This window comes from Neoarius graeffei, chromosome 20 (genome assembly GCF_027579695.1).
Source record: "Neoarius graeffei isolate fNeoGra1 chromosome 20, fNeoGra1.pri, whole genome shotgun sequence".
Lineage (NCBI taxonomy): Eukaryota > Metazoa > Chordata > Actinopteri > Siluriformes > Ariidae > Neoarius > Neoarius graeffei.
In genome coordinates, this window is record NC_083588.1 from 43461633 (window position 1) to 43479473 (window position 17841).

General features: G+C 42.2%; 1 protein-coding gene across 2 annotated transcripts in view; it reads left to right on the forward strand.

Annotated features, from left to right (window-relative positions):
- Positions 1-17841, forward strand: part of mosmoa (modulator of smoothened a) — a 191492-nt gene that overhangs the window by 120655 nt on the left and 52996 nt on the right. For both annotated transcript variants that reach the window (XM_060902626.1, XM_060902625.1), the window contains exon 2: positions 754-966. In XM_060902626.1, coding sequence (XP_060758609.1) covers positions 754-966 — 213 coding nt within the window. The remainder of the gene's footprint in view (positions 1-753; positions 967-17841) is intronic.

A 17841-nucleotide genomic window follows, 5' to 3' on the forward strand; every position in this document is an offset into this window, starting at 1 on the left:
GCCCATTTTGTGATTTCCAATACAGAAGCATGCCTGTATGTGATTCAGTGCTGTCTAAGGGCCCGAAGATCACGGGCACCCAGTATGGTTTTCCGGCCTTGACCCTTACGCACAGAGATTCTTCCAGATTCTCTGAATCTTTTGATGATATTATGCACTGTAGATGATGATATGTTCAAACTCTTTGCAATTTTACACTGTCGAACTCCTTTCTGATATTGCTCCACTATTAGTCGGCGCAGAATTAGGGGGATTGGTGATCCTCTTCCCATCTTTACTCCTGAGAGCTGCTGCCACTCCAAGATGCTCTTTTTATACCCAGTCATGTTAATGACCTATTGCCAATTGACCTAATGAGTTGCAATTTGGTCCTCCAGCTGTTCCTTTTTTGTACCTTTAACTTTTCCAGCCTCTTATTGCCCCTGTCCCAACTTTTCTGAGATGTGTTGCTGTCATGAAATTTCAAATGAGCCAATATTTGGTATGAAATTTCAAAATGTCTCACTTTCGACATTTGATATGTTGTCTATGTTCTACTGTGAACACAATATCAGTTTTTGAGATTTGTAAATTATTGCATTCCGTTTTTATTTACAATTTGTACTTTGTCCCAACTTTTTTGGAATCGGGGTTGTAAAATAAAGTGAACAGAAGTTTATGGGTGCAGCGTAATATAAATGGGATCACTGCTCTCTGATTTGCCACATTTGCTGTTTAATTGTCTGTAACCTCAGTACTGCTTGCTCACTGTAGGTGCGCTGACTGTGGGTTTGGTGAGGCAGTGTCAGACCATTCACGGCCGCGACAGAACCTGCATCCCGCCTCGATTGCCGCCCGAGTGGGTCACCACGCTCTTCTTCATCATCATGGGCATCATCTCCCTCACGGTTACCTGCGGCCTTCTAGTGGCATCACACTGGCGCCGAGAAGCCACAAAGTATGCGCGGTGGATAGCCTTCACAGGAAGTAAGTGTGTGACCCGGCTCCTGTAGGAGAACGCTCCTGCTCTGATGTGTATGTGGATTGGCTGCATGCTGCTTTAAAATTCCTTATTTATTTAATGTTCCACATCTCACAGAGTACGAGAATTTAATTAGGATCCGAAACCTGTCAAAGGCAATCTTTGTACTCCTGCCCCTCCAGATTAGATTATGCTCTGGCTTTGCACAGAGGGGGAAAAAAAAAAAAACTCGAGAGCTGTGCATACATAAGCCAAATAGGAATACATCATGAATATCCAGGAAACAAATAATAATGCTGCTGACCACAGTTATGAGTTGTCACCTTTAAAGCATAAATGAATCTACATACAGTCGTATGTTAAAAGTAGTAGAGCACAATGGGTTCGTTCGTGTCATGATGTGCTATTTTTAGAATGAACGATGGTGTGCAGTTTTGTACTTTGAGTAACTGGTCACTTTTTTTTTTTCTATTGGGCAAAATGGCACAGCAACCTTCAAAATGTCCCCAAACCATTCAGTCCTCCTCCTTTTTGGAACTAGGGTGTGATGTCACCAGTGTGTGAACCAATAGTGTGCAAGTCCTTAAAGGGATCCTTCAGTGGATTTGTTCTCAAATTTTATTTTAAATAAAAATATACCCTGTCCACACTAGGGATTTTGTACCGATACGAAACTACTTTCGTACCGCTACACCTGTCTACACTAGCAACTATACCGGTACTGTAGCGGTATAACTGTATCGGTACGAAACCCACAAATGTATGGGTTTCGTACCGGTACAGTATCGGTACTGTAGCGCTTCGCTGTCGTGTGGACAGATGAAGCGGTTCTGTATCGATACAAATATAATGCGCAAAGTCACACACCTCAATCGATGTCTTCGCTGAATAAAATAGTGAAGAACGGAGATTCGTTTGTTTCTTTCTCAGCTGCCTCGCGCATTTTATACGATTCGACTGAATAAATGACCACCAGAAATACAGACTGTACATTGACAACAAAAAGCACACACACGTTGTTTCATCCGCCATATTCTCGGAAGGAAGTTACTCGGTAACCACGGAAACATTTCGCGCACGCGCATTTCAACTACCGTGAAAGAAAACCGCAAACATTTCTCGCTAGTGTGGACAGATGCACTAAACTGTACCGGTATACTTTGTATCGATACAGTTATACCACTTTCGTACCGGTATAAGTGTGAACACAGCATTAGTCACAGATTTCAAAAATCAAACTTTCATTTTCGGAGACCAAATAGTGTGCATGCCATGAATGAATTTTTATCCCCCGCTGGCCGAAAGGCCCAAAGGAGGATTATGTCGTGGCGATGTCCGTCCATCCGTCCGTCCCGGGAAGAGTGCCCACCTTCTGAAATCAAGTCCTCTTACAATTTTTGGAGGAATTTCATGAAACTTGGTAGGATTCTTTGTTATATGTCAGTAATACGCATATTGTAATTTTTGTTAAATTTGGTCACATTTTACCAGAGTTACAGCTCTGGATTAACAAAATTATACTTTGATGATTTCATGAAAGTGTGTTTTTCCTTCTGAAATCAACTCGTCTCTCAATTTTTAGAGGAATTTCACCAAACTTTGTGAAAGGCCTTGTTGTATGTCCGTAATACGCAGATTATTTCGTTCAGTTTGGTCGCATTTTACCAGAGTCGTGGCCCTTGATTAACAACCTTGTACTTTGACAATTTCATGAAGGTATGCTCGCCTTCTGACATCAACTCCTCTCTCAATTTTTGGACGAATTTCTCAAAGCTTGGCAAAAGGCCTTGTTATATGACGGTAATGCGCATATTGCGATTTAATTTCATTTGTGAAAATTTCACCAGAGTTTTGACCCTTGATTAAATAACTTGTACTTTGACAATTTCATGAGGGTGTACGTTCTTCTGAAATCAACTCCTCTCTCGGTTTTTGGAGAAATTTCGCCAAACTTGGCAAAAGGCTTTGTTATATGACCGTTATACGTATATTGAAATTTCGTTTAATTTGGGCAAATTTTACCAGAGTTACGCCCTTGATTATGAACAAACTCGTACTTTGGCAATTTCATCAAGATGTGCTTGCTTTCTGAAATCATCTCCCCTCACAAATTATTTTATTTTTTTTAATCCCCAGCTGGCCGAAAGGCCCGAAGGGGGATTATGTCATGGTGATGTCCGTCTGTCCGTCCCATGAAGGGTACTCGCCTTCTGAAATCAACTCCTCTCTCAATTTTTGGAGGAATTTCACCAAACTTGACAGGATTCTTTGTGTCTGTAATACACACATTCTAATTTCATTCAATTCCGTCCCATTTTACCAGAGTTATGGTATAGTTGCCAGCGGGGGATATCGTGCTCTCGGAGGACTTGTCTTTAAAAGGTCCGATGGGCGTCCTGCAGTGGTGACGTATGCAATGACGTCATGTAGCGGTCGCTTGGAGCAACTCTGCTGTTTATATACAGTACATCGTAGTTTTCCAAGTATTTTACCGAATCTATGTTTTTAAAGAAGTATGCTTCACTGTGTAGCGTATAAATGCCACAATGATGCTAAAAAGAAAGCCCAACCTGGAGAGTGAAGATATCAGAGCGTGAAGTGTCATGTCGTGCTGCAAGTTGAGCCATTTTAAAGCACGATTTTAGAGCAGCCATACACACACACACACACACACACACACACACACACACACACACACACACTCTGTAGATCATGTAAAAAAAAAAGACTTTGCAGCATGAGGTCTCATGTCTGATCCAGTTGCTGTTGGTGAGCCTCCGCTACAGCTGAACAAGCACACTTTGCATTTTCTCTGCGGAAATGCAGTCTAGTTCCAGCTTTCTTTTTAGCATCATTGTGGCATACGCAATGAGACATACTTATTAAAAACCGAGAAATTTGGGACAATACTTGTAAAACTACGATGTAAACAGAGAATATAAACAGCCAAATTGCTCCAAGCGACTGCTACATGACGTCATCGCATACGTCACCACCGCAGGAAGCCCATCTGACATTTTAAAGACGTATATATTTTTTTCCCTTTTCTTCCTCAAACACTCTTTGGTCTCGGAAAATCTCATCTCATTATCTCTAGCCGCTTTATCCTTCTACAGGGTCGCAGGCAAGCTGGAGCCTATCCCAGCTGACTACGGGCGAAAGGCGGGGTACACCCTGGACAAGTCGCCAGGTCATCACAGGGCTGACACATAGACACAGACAACCATTCACACTCACATTCACACCTACGGTCAATTTAGAGTCACCAGTTAACCTAACCTGCATGTCTTTGGACTGTGGGGGAAACCGGAGCACCCGGAGGAAACCCACGTGGACACGGGGAGAATATGCAAACTACACACAGAAAGGCCCTCGCCGGCCACGGGGCTCAAACCCAGGACCTTCTTGCTGTGAGGCGACAGCGCTAACCACTACACCACCGTGCCGCCCGGTCTCGGAAAATGAAAGTTTGATTTTTGAAACCTGCGACTACTTTTACTGAAAATAAGTTTGAGAATAAATCCACTGGCGGATCCCTTTTAAAGGTGTGAGGGTTTATAGTTATGGATTTCAGACAGTCCTTAAAGTGCACATCACGGGTAAATTCAGGAGCAAGATCGATGTAATTCTCCTATTTTATATTAAACTTTGGTCAAATATCTGTCACATTCTGCATTCTCTGCAATTTTTTTTTTTACCTTGTGCAATACCAGAAAAATTCAGTTGAAATCAAGCCATTTGAGGCGAATTGGTCCGCCTCTGAAAAAACTTGGCATTTAGATTTCCCGGCAAACGTTGATTTTCGTGACGTCACGTGCGGGACGCCTCCTTCTGAATCCTACGTCAGCGCTGGTTTGTTTATGAGAAAACGACCTGGTGGTTTTCTGCAAATTTCTTCAACGTTATCACGTAATTATTAAAATGGTTAACAGATGTATCGTAGGAGGGTGTAGCAACCCACCTTTTATTTTATTTTTTTCTGCTGTAGACAGATGGCCTTGTGCAAAATTACCCTTCTGGATGAGTGTGTAAAGGGACATGCTTTCATATTTTAAAAAAATTGGTCCAGAATATGCACTTAAAATCTGAAAGGCAGTACAGCTTTAAAGTGTAGGTCATAAAAAGAATTTTCCCCAACAGAGCTATTTTTGTTTAGTGGACCAAAAGCTACTGAATTCGAATCACAGGCTTCCAATTTTATTAGTTTTTTTTTTTTTAAATAGAACAATTAATGACTTTAGAGCCACATGGCCTTAAATTCTCCACTATTTTTTTTTCCTGTTTCACCATGACGCAATACAAGATACTACGTCATGCATCACGTGGTGGGCTTTCCCCGTTCGCGCAAGGCATTGTGGGATACAAATTTGAAACAGGAGAGAGAAAAACGGAGGACGCAAGTGTGTGAATGAAACTTGAAAGACCGACTACATTAACGGATAACGAGAAGACGTTATGTTGCGAAGGAAAGGAAACGCAGGACCAAACTAATAAATATCGGCAGTCAGCGAGCACCTCGGTGTGATCAGCTGTTCGTTTAGCGACAAGATGATGTAACTGTTGGTGCGCGGTCAAAGGTAAACCTGCGCATGCGCACACGGACTTCCTCTGTCTGCTTGACTGCACAAAGCGGGCGATTTCATGCGCGTTATTTGCTCGGGAATCCCTTCAAGTTAAATAACTTCCCAGCCACAGATTGGCCCTTTTTTAAATAGATGTTCCAGAAATAAATATCACAATGACCAAATTTCAGAGGGAACTATGAAATCGAAAAGCCTGTCTACTTTTAAGACATCGGGTTCGACATCAGCTGCCTTTTGTTGTGTTCAGCACAGCGCTTTCGTGATGACTCAATCCTGCAGTACTGGAGAAGTCAGGAAATTGGACCGTATTTGCTCTCGTGCTCGTGTGGATGCAGGGAGTTGACCGGTTTTCATTCCTGTGCTGTTGTCTCATCCCCGATTGAAATCGCGTCTGCCTTGCTGTTCTTTGCTTCACAAAAACATCCACTACGACCGGTCTAGCTAAAAACTGAAGAGATTTTGCTAAGAGAACTGGCTGAAATCTAAGGGTGGGGCTTTATTTGGTTTTAAGTACACTTTAAAAAAAAAAAAACCACTGTCTCACATGTTCTGTATTCTTTCGGCATGTTGATTTGTGCATGCTGTAAAATAAAGCACGTTCCTGGTGCTGCTTCGTGTCATGTGATGGGGAAACAAACACACACCCAGGGCACAGGCAGTTCTGGATTTGGATTACAGTGCCGCACCGTCCAGTTGGAAATCTGCACCATGGTCCCGTTTCCTTGGAATCGCACTTAACTCCACATCACTCTGCTTCTTCTTCCCAAGCACCTGAGCTCCCGTCTGTTCCTCCCATCATCTAGCCAAGAAACCGCTTCCACCTGCTCTAGTGGTGTGTCCATGTACAACACCTTGTCTTAAGCCTCGGTCACAACCGGCCGTACGTGCTCCTACGGCCGGTCTACGTGCAAAAAACGCAAGAAACGCACGGAGGGCGCGCGTGTGACGTGCTGATTTTCAAGCCGTAGACTGGCCGCAGACCGGCCGCAGAGGTTCTTTGTCATGTCAAACAAACTCTACAGGCACTTACGTTTTTTTCAGGTTGCAAGACAAACTTACGGCCAATGTGCGTCTTTCTACACAAACAAACAAACAAAAAAAAACGCAGAGATTTGGGGAAACGCCAAAAATCGCACGTCCGGTTGTGACCTAGGCTTGAGAAAATCACATCAGTTTGGTTCAGCGTGTGTTCCTGGAGGAGTGCTGCTTTTCCATTGGTCTGCTTTGAGACATGTTGCTGTCTGAGGTCTTATGGGTGTTTTCTATCACTGGAACCCATTATCTTGTCGTTTTTTCAAGGAGAACTGAAGTCACTTTTAAACTTGCTTAATTAACGTGTTATTCAATTACGTTTTCGGTTTTAGTAACCTTATATCGTGACTCGTATTGGCAACTAATTGCAATTAAATATTATACTTATCGGCCTATTCGGTTTTTAGCCATGTCGAATTTAGTTGGTTTGGTCCACAGCAGGCATCGCTTATCCGCGCGATCTTCACGAGACTTGTGCGAGACTTTGAAACGTGAAGTGTCAGCCAGGTGTCAGTGCCGCCATTTTGAAAACTGTTTTCCCAAACGAAATATTGCACAAAAACGAGTTTAAAATGACGATTACTGCCTACTTTTTTCAAACTTTCCTGATCGCTATCAAAACAAACAAAACTTCCGGCTTGATTACATCAGCATTCGAAAGAGGGCGCGCGTGTCTTTTGACAACCCCTGTGTCCGAAATCGCTCCCTACTCACTAGGGCACTATATAGTGGGGACGCCATTTTGTAGTGCTGTCCGAAACCTTAGTGAGGATTATTTCCACCCTATATAGGGCACTCAAAGTATCCCACAATGCATCATGAAAAGTAGTGTACAACCGATGGTCTCTAACCAAAGCAATATATCCCATCATGCATTGCAGTTGCGCTGAAAGAAATCAAATTAAAAGTCTCAAATTTTATTTAATAAAGGGCAGCGGCAAAGAAGAAAGTATTCGACCTTGATTTAAAAGAACTGAAAGATGCAGGTACTTTGTATTGATTAATGTGGGAAATACTGTACGCTCAGTATAATATGGATTTATCACAAAAATACATGCATGTATTTATTATTTTGAAAACCCACCAGCCGGCTGATCTGGCACGTTTTTAATTGTGCGACAGTAATGATGTAAATACCAGCGCGACAGAGTAAAGTCCGAAAACGTTTTTTGATTTAACCAATGAGCTCACTATGTAGTCCTCTATATAGTAATTCCCTATATAGTGAGTAGTGAACGAGTGAGCGATTTCGGATACAGTACGTTGGCAGATGTCGGTCACTTTGATTTCCGCTGTACGTTTTACTTCCGTCCTACGATGTCTTGCACAGGTCTCAACAAATCTTGTTTACGGCCATCGCTTTGACATATGGACTGATGTATTACAGAGCATATTTCAAACACTCATAACTTGCTATAGCGGCGACAAAATAGCTGTCAGAAATGCATTCCGATATTTAATAAAATGAGAAATAGAATTTTGATTACCTTCAGTTCTCCTTTAAAGCCATTTTACACACACAAACACACTTTGTTTTTAAAAAGAAATGTTCAGTGTTACTCCCCGTCTGGACACAGTAACCTCATTGGCTGATCTTTAGGGAACACAAGTACCCCCTTTTCGAACAACAGAGACCGGGTTCTGTTCTGGTTCGTGCACCAAGTTTTGAACCGTTCAGAGCATTTCAACCAAAAATATATTGCTCCAGAACCTGACAAGTTGGTTCCCAGCTGGAGCCAAAATATAGTCGTTTTTTCCAGTGTGAACCATGACATCAGTGGGTGTCATTAGTTTGGAGAGGAAGCGAGAGCAGTAATGGAGAATGCAACAGAAAAGGATGCATCTTCAGAAAAAAGAGGTACTCTATGGGTCCATGTGGCTACTGCGTATAAAGAACATTTTTCTGACCCCATGTCCATCCAGTAAATATAACACACACACACACACGGGCACCAACTTCATGTCAACATTGGGGGGTCAGAATTATGTTCTTGCACCGTGACGTCATGACGTCGGCAGTGTATGTAGTTGAATATCAAAGACTCAGTTGTAAGTCATTTTCATTCATTACTATTCACCGTTGCAAGTGGGAAGCGCCCACTTTAACGATAACTTATGATGCATTAAAAAAAATCTCACGACTTTAAAGGAACAGTCCACCGTACTTCCATAATGAAATATGCTCTTATCTGAATTGAGACGAGCTGCTCCGTACCTCTCCGAGCTTTGCGCGACCTCCCAGTCAGTCAGACGCAGTCAGACGCGCTGTCACTCCTGTTAGCAATGTAGCTAGGCTCAGTATGGCCAATGGTATTTTTTGGGGCTGTAGTTAGATGCGACCAAACTCTTCCGCGTTTTTCCTGTTTACATAGGTTTATATGACCAGTGATATGAAACAAGTTCAGTTACACAAATTGAAACGTGGCGATTTTCTATGCTATGGAAAGTCCGCACTATAATGACAGGCGTACTAACACCTTCTGCGCGCTTCGGCAGCGCATTGATACGGAGCTGGCCGTGCCCAAAGAGGAGTGAAGGTATCAATGCGCTGTCGAAGCGCGCAGAAGGTGTTAGTACGCCTGTCATTATAGTGCGGACTTTCCATAGCATAGAAAATGTTCGTAGCCTATGCAACGAACCATTTTATTTATTTATTTATTTATTTTTTGCTGGGCCGCATAGGCCTAGTGCTACGCAGTGTAAATTTTGCGGAGTGCAACCTGTCAATCACTCGCTGCCAACCATTGGAATATTGCAAGCGGAAAAGGGGGCGGGTCATGTCCGATCATAACGTTTTAGGTGACGTTTCTATAGTTTACTTATTTTGCATTCAAAGCTAGGCTATTATTTGTTTAGTTGGTTTCAGTCGTCAGTTAACATGAATTCATCTGTGCTGTTTCCTACTTTTTCACGTTTCATTATTGGGGTGTTTTTGCCCCCCCCAACTTTTATCTTTGGGGGGTCAAAAAGGTCCGTGCCCCCCCGCAGGTGGCGCCAGTGCGCGCACACGTTATCAGTGATACTCGCCTCATCTCTTGCAAGCATCACCAATCTGTGAGCAGCATCAGGGCTCGGAGTATTTTGGTTACCAGTAGGGTTGGGCGGTATCCAAATTTTGATACCTTTAAACTGTCTGTGTTTTCCCGGGGTATACGGTATTACCGAAAAAAAAAAAAAAAATTTGTTTCGGCCTACTGTGTAACGTGCGCCTATACCGGCGGACCTTGTCCAGACCTGCGCCTATGCCTCAAATGTACTATTTAAAAGCAGCATAGCGAATTGTGTGCATTGTGGTATGGATTAAGCAGCAAAGCGAATTTTGTGCATTGATGAATGGATTAAGAGATATTTCAAAGCATCACGCAACTCTTCCTTCATCTTGAAAATAGCATTCAACTGTCGTTTACACATGTCTGCGTTGAAACGCCATTTGCAGCACTATTTCACCTACTCCATCAAAAAAAAGTACACGATGAGCAGGATCATACCCTTTCAAGCATGGGAAATAAAAAAGAAAAGAAAAAGAATCAACCAACACCCAAGTCCGTTTAGACTGCGCGATAAACCATATTCTTCAGCGCAAATGAGGCGAACCTAATTCAAATGCGCGGTAGCTGCACAAGGCAAAATCATATGGGCCCACGTCATGCCATGGCGGGGAAATTAATAATCAAATGGCCTTACCTTGCTTAAAACGTTGTCTTGATCACATAACTCCTTACAATTATTCCACTTAAATCCATACGGTTTAACACACCCAACAAAGATAGCAAGCGCATTGCTAATTCCCACCAGAAACCGAACAGTTTACGCTACGATGTTTTCTTCCGTTTCTTCAGTAGATGACATTTCAAACGTTTATTACCCACATCCCAAATGTCATACGTTATATTATTTTACCTTGTTGTTACTCATGTAACCTACTCAAAACACTCAGATTGGAGGTGTTCCCCTCTCGCGCCGTGACCGTCTTCTTACATACTTTACACACAGCTTCATCTGTGTTTGCTGGCTCTCCCTTTTCGTTTGGTTTGAAACCAAAATACTGCCACACTGCCGATGTGGTTTTTTTTTTTTTTTTTTTGCCACTAACTCGTTATCTTGACTTGCCATCTTTCAACCGCGGTCTCAGTCTCTTGCGAAGCTTTCTGTCAGACTCCAAATGTCACGCAGGGTTGCCATGGTAACGACATAAACAACCCTGCACGCGATGAGAACTTCTTTAGGAAATTGATAGAATTAGTGAAAATACGATCACACAGTTATTCGGGATGAGCTTCAATTTATTATTTTATATTATGACCTCATGTACTCCATATTTATTTAGATATTATATATTTTTTTTAAATGACGGTAATGAGACCGATACCGTTGGTACTTTTGGATACCTCGGGATACCTTCTTACCGTAATACCGCCCAACCCTAGTTACCAGTTTTGTTTACGGTGTTTTGTTCCAAATACAGTGCTGTGAACGAAATCTATTTTCAAAATCATAAGAAAGCACTCGTTCATGAATTGTCTTAGAAGCATTATTTAGTACTAATGAGCACATTTTGCTCATTATACAAGTGTAGTGTAAAGACTCTTTTTAAAGAAAAAAAAATTCAAGCGAATAGCAGAACTTTGACCAATTATACTTTTAACTTTTAGTTTTCACGAAGGAGCTGATTTATTCCCGCATGGGACTTGTATAAATTGCAAACCGATCTGATCGCTCAAAAGATTCCAGCGTGGTCTTCACCGCCTTCAAGTTTTTGTTGAACGGCTGGAATTCTTGGCGTAAATATCCGCCAAAAAGCTCAAAAAATCTTGCATTCAAATCTTCATTTGACCTTTCAGAAGGACCAAACAAAAGCTGTGATTTAATCAAAAGGTAAATTTTCTTAAAATAAACACCACTTACTTGATTTCAAATCAGCAGCCTTGGCTGGACGTGGGGTCAGAAAAATGTTCTTTATACGCAGTAGCCACATGGACCCATAGAGTACCTCTTTTTTCTGAAGATGCATCCTTTTCTGTTGCATTCTCCATTACTGCTCTCGCTTCCTCTCCAAACTAATGACACCCACTGATGTCATGGTTCACACTGGAAAAAAACGACTATATTTTGGCTCCAGCTGGGAACCAACTTGTCAGGTTCTGGAGCAATATATTTTTGGTTGAAATGCTCTGAACGGTTCAAAACTTGGTGCACGAACCAGAACAGAACCCGGTCCTTGTTGGTCGAAAAGGGGTACTTGTGTTCCCTAAAGATCAGCCAATGAGGTTACTGTGTCTAGACGGGGAGTAACACTGAACGTTTCTTTTTAAAAACAAAGTGTGTGTGTGTAAAATGGCTTTAAAGGAGAACTGAAGGCAATCAAAATTCTATTTCTCGTTTTATTAAATATCGGAATGCATTTTTGACAGCTATTTTGTCGCTGCTATAGCAAGTTATGAGTGTTTGAAATTCACAAGGTGAATTTCGTTTATCTTTTTATCTGCCAATTATATTCCGGTACTGTGAAGTTATAACAAGGTTTCTCTCATTTCGTTTCTGGTTCTGATTGGTTCCGAAGTTTATCAAGAAGTAGAACAGGTACTCGAACTTGATCAGGCTAAAGGCCAATTTATGCTGACAACCCAGTCCTCGCAGACGCTGTCGCAGACAGTGTCTGCGTAGCCCCCCCACCTTCGCAGACGCTCTGCGCGCACCTCCCAAAAATTGTGACCACCGCAGAAGCCTCGCAGACAGCGCCGCAGACAAGAGGGCTCTGATTGGTCCACTCTACCCGCTGTACACGCACTTCCGCTTCCCTACTTTCCCGGTTTTTGTTTTCACGACCGCCATTTTTAAAAACACGAGCGAAGATGGAGCAGCATGAAGAGCGGTTGATCGAGGAAGTGAGGAAGTACGTACATCTATACGACTCCAGTTCTAGTCATTATAAGTAACCGGAGGATAAACACTCCACTAACCACACCCACCAACTACTCCTAGCGACTTCGCGCCCCCTTGCGTTGTGGCGGTGAATAACATCGCACATGCCTATTCCCCCGCTCAACAATAAATTACAACTGTCTGCGAAAAGCTATCTGCGAAAGCCTTGTCGCAAGAGCATGCAGAGGCCTTAAGTGCTGATCGGTTACGATGTTTCGCTATTGTTACACTCATTCTTACAGCATGATGACATTGTGGCTTCGCCACTCGTTCTTGTGTACCTTTGATAACGCGAGACCGACTGTTCGTATCGCGAGATCACGATTCGCCGTTCTGGTGATTGTAATGCTTATACGTATGCGTAGTGTGCTATTGTTACTCATTCTTACAACCCGACATAGTGGCTCCGCCTGTACGAGACAATAGCCACAGAAATGGGCCGAAAACAAAATAGCTGTAATAACTGAAAGTTTCAGGTACTGAATGCGCACCGCCATCTTGCTACTACCGTTTACATCCGTTGTGAATTGTGCAACGCCCTCCGTTCATGACGCATCCTTGATTACAACAGTTCCGCTTTTGGTTTGGGGGAGGGGAACCAAAAACCAAAACAATTTTACCACAAAAACCCTAAGGATTATTGGTGCTGTAAATGATGAACAATTTCTACCCGATGCTTTTAGCAACCAGAGACCACTTAAGTGGTTTAATGAATTCACAGTCTAACGTGTAAGGTCAAGTTGGTGTAAGTACTCCCAGAAGCAAATGTGGGTGCGGTGGTGGTCCCCCCCCCCTTCAGTGAATTGGCTTTTCTACTGGGAGAACTGAAGTTGCATTTTGCTTTTCCCTAAAATAGAAGCATGCCCCCCCCCCCCCCCCCCCCCCCCCCGGTGTCCTCCATATCGTCATGGGACAGAGTCAGACTGTAACTGCTACAGCTCTTCTAGCTAACGGGCAACATGAGGAAAGATGCGATAAAATTCGAAAGCAACATTAAACAGCAAGCTATATAAGCGGCGAAAAAAAATGCATGCGCACACTGTGTGTATGGGTCCGTCTCAGAAACTGGTCTCTCATTTGGGACATTATGGTCAAAAAATAAATTTTCTAATTTTACTTTTTTTTTTTTGCATTTACCTAACACGCTATGTTTCTTTTGTCATGTTTAATAAGAATAAAGATAGCGTCTTGCTTTATCTGGCCTCCGCTGTGGAAAATGTTTTTGATTACAATTCAAACGCTTTTGTAAAATTGATTTCCATATAAAATAACTCCATCATGAAGAATTAAAGCCCCTCCTTCACAGAGGAGTGAAAATATTGAATAAATTTCCTCTTTTTGATTGCTTGGGTTAAAAATGCCAAGTTATGATGACTGAATTGATTATTCACTTAAATATGAATAATATGATACATTCTGGGTATTTGATATGGCGAAATAGGACACGATGGAAAAATCAAGAACGCACCGGAAAGATGAGAATAACGGCGGTGGTAAAAGAACAGCGACTGTACCGGCTGAAGGTCGCGCGGGTCTCTGCTGCAGCGCGCGAGCAACGGGACATCACTACCGCACCGGACGGAGCGCGAGGTGGGGGCGGGGCAAAATGACTGGCCGTAGATTCTATCAAAAGTTCGATCTAAATTGACCGTGGTTGCAAAATATTGGCCAAAAATACGCAAACACTACGAAATATGAAAGTACGATGAAAAAGAAACATTCTATTGCCTTATACTGCAAGACTGAAACAAAATAAAACTGTCAAAACTCACCTTTTCAGCGATAACGTCCGAACAGATCACCCGCGTAACAGAGAGGCCGCGAATGGAAGCACGATCAACTTCTAACTGTTGGAGTGGAAAATTCCATTCTACACATGCAAATTGTTAATGTGGGTCCTTCCCCGCACACAAATAACACGCGACGGTAAAAAATAGACCACAACTCATTTTATAGCTCAGAAATTCATACAAGACCAGCTACCATCGTAACATATTCTGTAAGAAACATATTCTATACCTAACTTTCAGCTTTCGTTTTAAAAAACAAAATCACAGATTTATAACTAAATTTTTATATGGCGTAGTGATTTTAAGTTGCTACTTTTGGTGAGGTAGTGACCTCGACCCTGAGGCTTTCCGTTTAGATCGAATCACACGATCGTATTGGTTTTGGGTCTGCGGAAAATGGAGTCACAACGGAGATCAAATATTTTGCATGATGTTTTATGACGGTTATGATTATTCTGTGAGTGCACCAATCCTTAGGTGGATAAAGTTACAACTTAAAATACAATTAGTGATAACTGTAGACTTTTCAGTGGACTACAACCTTTTTAAGGGAATGCGATGTAGTCGACCATTTATCATGTCCCAGATCAAGCCGCCATTTTTCCACAAAGAATTTTTTGCCAAATTCTGAATAGAGTATTCACATCAAAGATTTAGTTTTATCTGTATTATTTCTTTCAGCATTTTATTTCAAATTAAAACCAACATCACCATTCAAAACTGTATAGTTTATTGACTGTGAGTATATTTAGTGGGGTACCCCCACAGTACCCAGTTTCTGAGACAGACCCACATCTTTCTCATGTGCTACACGTGGGCGGGTTCGCGAGCTGGCACCAGGGTTCAAAGAATCCTGAACGGACCCGGTTCAAGAACCCGTTCCCTGTTGGTCGAAAAGTGGTAACAGAAAGTAAAATTTAACAGGAAGGCCAAAATCGAACAGTCAGCCATTGTCCGTTTCCTCAGTTTACGTTAAATGTTGCATTTTTATATCACTTGCATTTCAAACTTGGCGGTTCATACTGGTGTGTTTATACAGGGTTTAGTCAAAATTACGTTAACACTCGAAAACAAAACATACATCGTGTGCTGGATGCAGGGCTTTGAACCGGTTCAAGGAACCAAAACGAAAACCGGGAACTTTTTCTATTTCACATGGAACAGAAACGAAACCAGAAACTTTATTATTTTTTATGTTCCGGAACAGAAACGCTTATTAAAAAATAATGGTAACCGGTTAATACCAGTTTTTATTTCGTTCCTCAAAGTTTCCGTAGCCTACAAATAAAAAAGCCATTCTCCTCCTGCGCAAGTTTCTATGACCCGCTGGGGTTCACTTCCTGTGTGACGTTCGCTGACTGAATGGAGAGAGCGGGAAGGTGGACTACTATCACGTCTCCACGTGATAAGTGCATTACTGAGTGTCTGAGCAAAGAAGAGCCTGAACGTTGCAACCTCCCTATTGGCTGTTTGTAAAAATGTATCAGTTGTTGCCCTTCCCACGGGAATCATCGTGGGCTCGAGAGACGAGACCTGACGAGTTAGTTCGTTGGTAGCAGAACAAAATGTCTGGACACAAATCGGGTTTTCAGAAAAGGAAAGAAAATAAACGGAGGGTCGAAAATAAAAAAAGGAGGCAGAAAATGCAAAACGAGTTTTAAGGTAGGACAAATGGTTACTTTTCTGAGGCAGCCCGCCGTGGCTGCCTGCAGGCTTATTTATTATAGCCCATTTAGTTAAAATAGTTGATATAAAATGTTTATAGTTATAGTTATGTGATGGTTGTCCTGATTTAGACTGGTTTTTTTGGGGGGGGTTTGCGCGATGTTGCACCCGGGTCCAGATTAGGGCAGAACCGGCCCTGGCTACATTTCAGGTGTAGTTTGTTTTATGTATGTATGTACTTGCATAGATGTGTACTTGGTCTTCCAATATGGCGACTACCGAAATCTCGCGGCGCGGTGACGTCATGCGGTAGCCCTCTATAGGGCCTGACTAGCCTTTGGTAACACACTAAACGAATTATCTTTCATTTTTGGCACTTTTTCTGTTTGTGTAGATGGGAAGACATACTGAGAATCCAAATCGCCAACATTTGAAATAATAATTGTTGTGAATTATTTCTTGTCTTATTTAATGAAGGTTGTAATAGAATTAGCCTACATTTGGCTTAAGCTGGATGAGACAGAGACATAATTTTATAGCCATTTGTTAAACAGCTGACAGGGAACGTAATTAACCGTTCCGGGAACGAAATTTTTTTGTTCTAACCGGTTCGGGAACGTCTGTTTAATGGTGGAACCCCAAACCGGAAACGTTAAAATTCCGTTTCTGTTCGGAACGAACCAATAGGCAAAAAATTCTGGTTCAAAGCCCTGGCTGGATGATTTACAGGACGGTCTCAACCTGTTCGCCGTCGTGGTCAACATACACACACCAGCGAGCAACAGTACCATTTAATCTGTCACCCATGGCGTACGTCTATCTGCAGGAGAAAAATAATCCATGAGTGTGAACGGAATTTTGACGAACCCTGCATTTTCGGTTTCTCATGTCCTTTAGTTGAGACTGTTTTTTTAAAGGAGAGATCGTTTTATTTTTCCCAGACTTTGTGCTACTTCAGGCTTTGCTCGTCTTTGTTTTTGGTCATTACGTAGAGGTCACGACGAGCAACTGGAGTGGAGGAGGAAAGGAGCTTGACCGGGAGCGCTTCCTTTTTAAATCCAGCTTTTTATCTACAGGATATTTTATATTTAGTTGGAGTTGCAGAGCGAATTTCTTGAAATGCACTGAAAATAACCTTCTGCTGAAAGGTGGTGTGTAGGTGGAAATGTCAGGCATTATATGCAGCTATCTAATCAAGTGATGGCTCACCAGTGCAGGACGAGTACGCCTGTAAAGTGACATCAGATAATAAAAAGCTATTACTCGGCCAGACCTGGTTGTGCTCTCGGCTTGTTTACATCGTGACCCGAGCTGCTGGCCTTTTTTTTTTTTTTTTTTTTTCATTCTCAAATAACACGCTGGCTTTAACATTAGAAATTACAGCATGACTGAAATGGGTTTACACACAAAGCACCGAAATGCACTGTGTGGGTGGTTGGGTGTGACGTCAATAGAGTAGGACCACTTAGCAAACAGCCAAACTCATTAGGCTGGATAAATGATTTGCGTTTAGGCCAAGTGCATTAAAAAAAAAAAAGTGTAATTAAGGAGGAATTGATGCTAAGGAGTGGTGGTACATCTGTAGTTTGGGTTTAAACCAAATGGCCATCTCATTCAAAAGCCAACTGCTTAAAACCCTACTGATGGCGGAAAATGATTTGCTTATTTAAGTCATTAAAAATTGAACTATTGTTTTTACAGCAATACAATCCCTAATGTTTGTAGGTAGCTGTATGTGTGTGTTTATTAGCTCATCGGACCGTAGGCCAGGCCGGATGAGCTTATGCGATCACGCGTCGTCTGTCCACAGTTTACAAAAATCGTTACTCCTCCTACAGGATTGGTTGGATTTCGATCAAACTGTCAATGTTCCCCAGGTGGGCGTGCA